Here is a 10,000-nt window from a genome sequence, read left to right on the forward strand (position 1 = left end):
TAGTTCCACATCATTCCCTTGAAATGCTTGATGAAATAGGTTATCAAGCTGAAATCAAAGTTCACACATTATAATTAGTGAATATTGGACATCTGAAGATCAGAATGATGTGCTTGGAGAGCAGAATACTCCTTAAAATTAATATACAGTATAAGCGATCATTTTCTAGTGCCTTTCAATGACATGGCTCTTTATGGACTTTAACCCCTTGTTCAGTTTTCTTCACTGCTGTCACTCAGCCTGTATGAAATGGGTTTGAATGGGCCACATTGTTTTCGATCAGCTTTGTCCCTTTGTTCACAATGGATGAAAATATTCCACAAGGAATGCTCGACAGTGGTAGCAAGCAAGTTCGTTCGTTTGATTCTATCATGGATCTATATGTAGAGTTCACATCAGAAACAAAGTTAACCGTTACTGTAACTCAATCTCCAACTGCATAATTTCAACAGAGTGCACCATCTCAAAATAAAAATAATTACTTGTGTACATGTACAGTAAAATAATATTATATAACACAACTGACAGTAAGTACATGTACATGTACCATACTGATACAAAGTACTGTAACTTAAAGGGAAAGTACAGCCTAGAAAAATTTCTCTAAATTACAAAAACTTTTCCCCAGGAATTCGAAAATAATTGCCGTTTTGTCCAGCTCCCTGTTAAAAGGCGACAAGAGCACTTTGAAGTTGCCTCTTTCGTGACTTGGAGAGCGCCACCTTAAATATGACGTGTTAGGACATAGCAATAGTCAACAAACTTTCTCAATGTTGTGTGACCTTTCTGCTTTGAGAAATTCAAATGTAAGATGAACTATGGTAAACGGTCTTGTGGTTCAATAGGTAGTAGGTCATGTAGGCCATAAGTGCGACAGAAACTCAAGTCACTAAATACTTATAGATTTTCTAGTCGATCAAACTAGGCCGCAAAAATCAGCCAGAGCAAAATTAATGTAAACATTTAACAAAAACCTTGGAACATGCGACAAAGAAATATTCGACAAGCATACATTTTTCACTTTCTTCCTTCAGCGACAGCCATCTTCGATGCTTCAGCAAACGTAATTGTTTGCTTTCACATGGGGAAGCGTTTAATTTAGAATAATCCAACAAAACTTTCAGATATTGCTCAATACATGTAGCAAGGATTTTTCACATCAACAATTACCACTGTTGGGGTGTACGCTTTTGATGGGGATGAAACTAGACATGCCTAGACTTGATACTACGAAAATCACCGAACTGTGGAATGGGCTCAAATTTTTATATCGTCGCCACACCCACTTTTTGTTCCTGCCCCGCACATTTTCGTCGAAGAATTCAGTTGGTACTTAAAGTAACAAACTCAGCCTTACCGGGGTGGCAGACCGTAGTTTCTTTATTCCCCTGGGTCCCAACATGGCTGCATTATCTCAGTCACGTCAAATCAGTCACACCTCCTTCGTGTTGACAAACTTCAAAATCACATTTGCGGAGCGAAAGCGTTGAAAGATGCGAGTATGAAAGCCGTAGTAAACAAGCTTTTGCGCATTCATGCCGCTTCTATTAGTTAATAGTACTTGTACGTAGTGGGCTGTTCGCAATCGTAACTGTCTTTATCATGCCGTCAAGGAATTAATTTTAATTATGCAAATAAAATTTGTTCCAACAGTTTGTCAACAGCAAGTTTTTTTATTCCCCTGGGGCCTGCATTGACTCAGGCTTTCAAGGAATTAGCATAAAAATAAATTTTGTTCTCGTAGGATACTGTGCTTCGAATATTTTGAGGCTGGACTTACTGAAGCCAGTGAAATTTTAATAATTATTAGCATTTGAGAGAAACAGTCGTGTCAGGAAACCACAGGGAAATAACTCTGTTCAGAGGCGGAGCCAATATCAATACAGTTTAGCCTCTGGATTTAGATTCAAATCTACATTTAGCATTGCTCTCCTCGCCTGTGTTTTCTTCTTTACATCAAGTACCTTTAGTCATCTGGAGAAATCCTTGACTATTGCTACGTCATAGCCTCGTTTGCATACACAAAAACAAAGATGGCGGATTTAAATTTAAATTTGCCTATTTTTGAAGCGTTATTGTTGGCTAATTAAACACATTTAGTCCAAATGAGTGGTCAAGCATGACACTACAGGTAAAGAACTTTCGATTCAGAGAAACTATTTCTAGACCATACTTTCCCTTTAAGGTGGTTCACACCAATTTCACCGCCTGAAAGAAACATTCTGATTAGAAGAATGGACACTACCACAAATTACCACTTAACAGCAATGTTAGGGTACCATATTAAACACCAATTATTCCTGAAAAAGATTTGGTCATTTTTGTGACTTAAAGTTATCGTGGCAACAGGAAAGCCCTGCAAAAACACCCCAACTATTATGGCTTTAGTTGCTCATACCTCAAAAACGAACTCGGTTACCCCCATTTTTTTATCTCTGAAGTGTAATCAGCATGCCAGAATGAAACTTTCTGCGAAGTTAAACAAAATTCTGTGGAGCGGATTCAGAGCCAACTTAAATAATTGAAAATTTAAGGTAGCTCTGGATCCGCTCCACATAAATTATTTTTAAACTTTGCAGAGAGTTTCATCTTGGCCTACTAATCACTTTTGTGCAATAAAAAAACTGGGGTCACCGAGTTTGTTTGTCAGATATGAGCAACTAAAGCCAAAATATAAGGTATTCTGGCAAGGCTTTCCTGTTGCCATGGTAACTTGTTACATCACAAAATGTCTGCATCTTGTTCAGCAGTAATTGATGTTTCACATTGTACCATAACATTGCTGTTACGTGATAAAGTGTCGTAGTGTCAATCCTTGTAATATTGACAAGGTCTCTTGGTGGTTTGAACCACCTTAATAGCTAGATATCTGAAAATTTTTGAAATTTTGTTTAACACATGATCTCTGATACCCTTCAGTCTTTTTTTTAAGTAAAATAGAACCGAATCAGTTATTGTACTTCAAAACTAACCTGTGAGGCCTGTTGAAAGAGTTTCCACAGTAGTTCTGCGAGTGTTTCACAGCTACAAATCAAACACATCAAAGTGGTTAAATACAGATTATTACAAATGTACATTGTACTAATTCAAGGCAAACTTGTATGCATGTAGTTATAAGCAGGGAATGCTTATCATCAAGTCAGGCTGAGTATGGCATCTACAACAAGACCGTTTAATCATCTAGGAGGCCTGTTTCTTCTCCTTTTTTAATCTTGTTTTGTTGTTTATTTCATGCTTTTTAGAAAAATGAGAGAATTTATGGCTGTCCAAAAGGACTGAATTAATAAACTGCTTGCTGTTCAGGGCATACAGTACATGACTTTGTAATCACTTCATCCCAACAGATTTCAACATCATACCCAGTACAATGAAATGAAGACCTATAATGTGAATTTTTATATATAGCCATTTTGTTGACTTCTACCTCATCAATAACTTATGAACTTGAAAACGTTAAGGTTCTTTGAAGGCAGAGAAAGTTTGCATACATTTCTTGAAGTTTGTCAAGAGGCGGAGGACATGGATATCCAACCAAAGACCTTTTCTGCAAATGCTTCCACTCTGCTATTTCTTCAAAAATAGACTTCTCTATTTCTGATAACTTTTTAAGATGAGTACAAAGGCACTCAATTAAGCCCTGAAACATTCAAAGAAAAATTAAGGAGTCCATACTTTAAAATTTACAAAATGTATTAATTAACAGACGTAATTAATTTTTATGAAGTGGAGACACATATTAGAGCAGTCACTTAGTGTGAATAATGTAGCCCACAAAGTTCATATTGAATAACTACATGTAGTCTCTGATTTAAGTACATGTAATCATATAAAATCCAAACAATCAGCTTCATGTACTTAATGTTGGTTATGAAGTACCACAGCCTAGGCATATGCATGGTGACAATTTCATTTCTCTCTAGGGGTGAGGTTGAGAGAGCTTCCATCAGTCGTGTCACATACTTTGTATGCACTCTAGAAATGGCTACATGGACCAAGCATTCAAATTATGAGTTTGGGTCTCAACAGCTTTGTTTACATGTGGAAGTGTCAAAGACACTTGGGAGCAAGTTTTAAAGAACTTGGATTCGCAATATTATTGTTAAAAGTTGGTGCAGTGGTGAGAGCACTCGTCTCCCACCAATGTGGCCCAGGTTTGATTCCCACACTCGGCGTCATATGTGGGTTGAGTTATGTGTTTATGTTCGGAATTTGCATTTATGGCTGCAGTTTGATCCTCTAGGGATTTTACGCCACATCTCGGTATTTAAGCCTTGTCGCCTTCGCGTTTGTCACTCGACACAGCCAGTTTTACCGCTCACACCTTGCCGAGCTTAATTTTTCCTAGTATGCTGTTTACGTTTAGTCTCGTAGTTTACAGTGATGTAATTCGTTTTTTTTTTTCTCCGCCACTACTTTATTTCTTGTATGTTAGCTTTTTCTCATCCCCAATAAACACAACTGGTCGTGTCCTTCCTATTTCAACGTGTTGTTGCTTTTCTGCTGATTAGAATTTTTTTTTTCTTTTTTTCTGGGTACTCCAGTTTCCCCTCTCCTCAAAAACCAAAATTTGATTTGATTTGCATTAACTTGTTAATTTCAATTTACAGTGTCCCCGATTAGTGCTCTACGGTGCTAGAAGATTAGACACTTAAATAAAGTTCCTTTCCTTTCCTTTTTTTTTATCATGTAATACATATTGCTGTACATGTATAATTACTACTGTGTGTTCTAAAATGCATGGTTTCAGATCACTCAAAGTGAGATCTTTTCATGGAAAAGCATAAGCTGATTGACATACATTTTGTATATTTTCAAAATCATTTCAATATCATCTAAAATACTGTATTTTATACAAATGAAGGTGTGACATCAGAGGCAGCCAAATCACATGCATGAGTTTCAAGTTATGAAAATATAAATTATTTTGGTGAATGATGCATATCAGTCTAAATTGTTGATACAAATTGTACCTACAATGTAAGGAATAGTGGTGAAAAGAACAATTTATTCTTGAAAACTAAACTCCTCATACTGCATCTTCACTAAAAAGAAATTGCAAACATTGCACATAAGGAGGCAGCATGGGCGAATGGGCAGCGTGGGCGAATGGGTTCAAATCCCGTTCTAACCTCTGGTTAGGATTTGTTTCCGGTTGTCCCGGATTCAACTCTACCACGCATTGTGAATAGCCAACTGGTTGCCTCCTGCCAGTTGGGGTTCTTAATAATGTTACTGGTAAGTTTGAATTGTTTCTTTCATATTGCTAAAAGTGGGGTGCCTGTAAATTAGCTTGATAGCTACAGTGTAAGTGCACTTCCACTATAAACAAAGCATTTACATTTTTTTTTTTTACATAATTATTTAACCTGACAGTTGACAGAGGAGTGATGGTAGGAAGGCTTCAATTTTCAAGCTTATGTATATTAGTAGTGTATTTCCACCACTACATGTATCCCTTGGATTTCAACCACAGATACACCTGCATTATTCACCAAATATTCAGACACTATAACTTGAAACTCACCCACTAGGACTGGGCTACCTGTGGTGAAATTTACTTTGTAGATTGTACATATATGTTGTCCTCCACCAATACATGTACAGTAAGTCCTCACTTTTAGAGTACAATAATTGTCCATCTACAACCTCTGGAAATGGCTTGAATTTTAAATAACTTAATTATTCAATAGCTTGGACTTACTAGTCTCTTGGTAATAGACAACTCCTCTCCCAGTCTGCTTAGCTCCTGCTGTAGTTTCTCTGATTCGGTTTTTAGCTTTTCCAATCTTTGTTTCTGAAAATACAGTACAAAATGTTAAAGACTTAGTCTTGTGATCTGTTGTGATCCATAAGCACCTTAATACAGCAGCAACTCTACAGCTAATTCATTTAAAATGACCTGCTTTTCCGTCTTTTTCATTCAGGACTATCTTTTATGCATATCAGGTCAAAAACAAAAAAAAAAAGGAACAAAAGCTTGAAATGTTAATATGTGTGTGCCATGTGTAAGATAAACAGACAGTCAAGATGGCTAATCAAACTGATTTGAGTCTTTACCCCCAAGTGCTTACCGAGTGCTGGGGGAAGGGGGGGGGGGGGAATAACACACCATGGACACTGATCATGAGCACAGCAATTAAACCACTGCACTGATGACATCACTCCAATGCCTGCATAGACATTTTTTATTAATAATTTGAAATTTATTAATTTTTGTCTTCATACTGAAATGTTCTTGTTATGTCATGCCAGTAAAAAGCCTAGCTGAAACATCAATTTTAAGAAATGTAGAATCATCATGTACAATGACAGCACATGTAGGTAAATCTGGCGAATACAGGAAGATTTCACCATATAGTCCTCCTGGTAATATACATGTACACAATATAGCACATACATAAACAGAAGTAATACACAAAAAGGAATAAAATTAATGCTCACCTTGTCTTTCTCATTTAGATGTGATGTGTTGCCTATCTGGACCTTTTGTGCGTCCATTTGAGCTACAAAGAAAAGTACACACAAAGGCATGTGAAATTGATCACTTTTCAATGTTCATGTTCCAAGGTTTAGATTACTTCCTTTCACAGTACTGTTATCCACCCTGATAAAATGAAAAGTTGATATACACAATACTGAAAATAAGAGGGCAAGCTCCCTAACAATCACATCAATAAGAAATTTATTTCATCAATCATACAATGATGAAATATACTTTAATAGATCAGGCCCCAGTTCAAAAGGTGGATAACGCTATCCACCGGACAAATCACTATCCATTGGATAGCGCAATTGGTTTCGCTATGACTATATTATCCACTGGATAGTGATTTACCTGTATCTGGCAAGCAGCGCTATCCATTGTTTGAACTACTGGGGCCTAATTTATTTTACATAATGCAAGTAACAAAAACATGCTCTACTACATGAACAGGATAAACAAGACTTTGAATGAATATGCCAAAATGTCAAAACTGACAATGAGGTAAACATCAATCACTAACCTTCGTCACCTGGTTATGTACATGTATGTACCAATCCATTATAATTTATACTCAGTTGGGTACATACAACTTCTGCATGCATATGTGACCTTCCACGGGAAAACATACACTAACGATTGGCCGTTAAACGGCTTAAAACTAATGGACGGTTGAGGGATATTCAACGGTTTTGAAGATTGGTTTAACGTTTTTTATTAACGGTCTAACGGTTTGTGCTAACGCTCTAACACTCTTTACTAATGCTCTAACGGTTTGTGCCAACATATAGTTATTCAATATAAATAATTATTATTCCTTCTTCTGGAAACTTTTCATACCTATTCTTGTGCTAACTTCCTGAAATTTAATCACGTATTGCTCCTTCAATTGTTCTATCTCTTTGAGTAGACCATCATTTTTCTAGAAAAAAAAAAAACAATACACAAAAATTATAAATACAGTTTATACTTACCCTTGGATATTACTTATGAATCAATCACGCAAGTAAAGGACTGAGCACTCGCCTTTGGTAACTGGTTTGCAATAATCTGCAGTAATTCATGACGATTAAAACTACAAGTACATGTCCATGTACCATTATCAAGTGCAATCTGTAAAAATAGGCAGTCTTTGACTGCATGTGGCTTCCATTAAATAAACTATAGAAAGAAAGGACTTTTTTTTAATGTTTATCAATGTCTTAAAGTGTTTGCGTGAGAAATAACTTAAAGGAGGAGTAAGTGAATTTGCAGCAAAAGGTGAGACGATGTTTATTGATGCAAGGGACAGTTCATTTTTTACAAGGATGAAAGGATCGGGATAAAATCTTGAATAGTGACCAGGTTTTAAAAAAATGTTGACTTAATCTAAAACTGCACCAGAAACGTGACAGTTGTTTCGTGAGAACAACACTACGTGGAACCTGCAGTGACTGTCATATTGAAATTCACCCAATAAATTGCAATACGTTGATATCAAATAAATATGGCTGCGCCTTGTTTTTTTGATAATGCAAGGAAAACTCACACTGCAACTGGACATGTGGGAAAGACAGGTCACAGAGCACCGTTGTCCAAATGACACAAATACATGTACAATGTACTTCTTTGTCAACTGCTATTTACTTGTTATTCCTTTACATTTCAAAGGATAAACAAGGTTTTTAAATACTCCCAAAGTGAACCAGAAGGACTTGATTTTGAGACATTTCGATACACAATGAAGCTCTAACTGTACATAAACATTTCATGATTTTTACAAGTTTATACTGTAACTTCAAATTCAACAGGCTTGGGAAATTTTGACTTTTTCCGAGGGCTTTTAATAGCAAAAAAGATAGTAATTTATTAATTTCTTCGGACCCGTCATCCTTATAAACAAAGAGCCATTCCTAAACTCACTGTTTTAAAAAAAGAACTTACATGTACCTTCTGCAAACAGTGTATCTTACATATGTACTTACACCATAGCTCGGGACCTTGTGAGCAATGGTGAAAGTCGAAGCTTTTTCGTAGCGATCATATGACTATGCTAGCTAATTCCGAATGAAATTTCTAGCAATCAGGTCAAAATTGGCAGAGCTCATTCGTATTCTGCATTACACTCACTGAACACGATGACTATATGGCTTTGCTTCCATAATTATATGGACGCAGAAGCCACAAAAAGTAATGAAATTTTACTCGATACCCTTGTAAAGCCTCTAATCAGCACCACCATTGACCAAAATGTTAATCTTATTACTTCAAAAATCAACATTGTTAGTATGACACTGTCATAATAAATTAATATCACTGACAGATGACTAAATACCTGGCTGTCCTTGACAAGTTCTTCCAGCTGTTTTCTGAGCCCAGCATGGGGATCTGGGGGAATGCTCTCTTCCATGTCCATATCTTCTGATTCTGCATTTGACATGGCTTCTAAAGGAATCTTAATAAAGTTGCAAGCAGTAACATGTATCAAGAGGTCAAACAATGAGTGCTTTCATTGAGAATGATTTCAAGTTGCAGAATAAATTGAATGACTGGTGAAGATATTGTTCAAGCAAGTACACTGTACAGCTGTACATGTAGTGATCAAAGGGGCTTGTCTGAAAATAACATTGCCCTCCTAGTAAAGAGTAAAATCCCTTTCCACAAAAAGTCTCCCCCACAGTTAGAGTGTCCCTGCCAATGTTCCAGATGAAAGACAAGTGAAAATTCTACCAAAACTAAAATTGATTGACAGTTGTCCTGTACAATGTACATAGTCTTCAGTGAACACTGTCAATTCCAATGAATCTCACCCCAGAGTCATTCACTTTAATTACATGTAAACCTGTTTTCAGTTACATGTAAAAGGTACTTACATTAGTTGCATCGTGAACTAGCTCCCTTAGTTTGGTAACTACTCCGTAGAAATGCTCATAAAGCTTTACTGGGTCATTGCCATAATTTCCCTGAAACAGAAGAAGGAAATAGTTCAGTGATAAATAATCATTACCTTTAAAAACATTGTCATCATCATCAATGTTACTGTTTTATCAGGATTAAGAAAAAGACTAAGGAAAAACGACGGGTAACAAGATGAAGTGCCCCCAAAAAACTCACTTTGAAGATAAAAGGTAGAGAGAGAAAAATATATTATATGACAGTCCAGTCAATGTAGTAGATCAGTATTCAAGTGTTGGTTGATGACGAAAGGTGAAAACTGATGAACTGCCCTGATGAATTAGACCTCTGGGAACAGAATTGGAAACCAACTAAAGTTCCACAAATGATATCCAGTCCAAAACTCGTACCCAGAACACAACTGAAGGCCAGTTGTCCTAAGATATATTGCAGCATTTCCATAATCAAGCAACTTAATGTACATGGTTTGTTTTCATGGTGATCAGTATTAAATTTCACTTCAGTAATTAATTTTTACTGTAAGTTTAACTACATGTATTACCTCAAGCTGTTGTATTACTTCTTGCACTTTTTTGGCCAACAAAACATTGTGAAAATCACTCACTGAAATTGATGCAAGGCTGT

At 36.4% G+C, this 10,000-nt stretch overlaps 1 protein-coding gene across 2 annotated transcripts in view; it reads right to left on the bottom strand.

Annotated features, from left to right (window-relative positions):
* The window catches only part of LOC138013408 (signal transducer and activator of transcription 5B-like), a 28,668-nt gene that overhangs the window by 16,135 nt on the left and 2,533 nt on the right, over positions 1-10,000 (bottom strand). For both annotated transcript variants that reach the window (XM_068860478.1, XM_068860477.1), the window contains exons 3-11: positions 9,918-10,000; positions 9,334-9,423; positions 8,796-8,915; positions 7,322-7,403; positions 6,442-6,503; positions 5,702-5,794; positions 3,489-3,637; positions 2,973-3,024; positions 1-48 (exon numbers count right to left, since the gene is read on the bottom strand). The exon at positions 1-48 is cut by the window's left edge and continues 59 nt beyond it; the exon at positions 9,918-10,000 is cut by the window's right edge and continues 4 nt beyond it. In XM_068860478.1, the coding sequence (XP_068716579.1) occupies positions 1-48; positions 2,973-3,024; positions 3,489-3,637; positions 5,702-5,794; positions 6,442-6,503; positions 7,322-7,403; positions 8,796-8,915; positions 9,334-9,423; positions 9,918-10,000 (779 nt within the window). The remainder of the gene's footprint in view (positions 49-2,972; positions 3,025-3,488; positions 3,638-5,701; positions 5,795-6,441; positions 6,504-7,321; positions 7,404-8,795; positions 8,916-9,333; positions 9,424-9,917) is intronic.

The sequence above is a fragment of the Montipora foliosa genome, chromosome 8, assembly GCF_036669935.1.
Source record: "Montipora foliosa isolate CH-2021 chromosome 8, ASM3666993v2, whole genome shotgun sequence".
Taxonomy (NCBI): Eukaryota; Metazoa; Cnidaria; class Anthozoa; order Scleractinia; family Acroporidae; genus Montipora; species Montipora foliosa.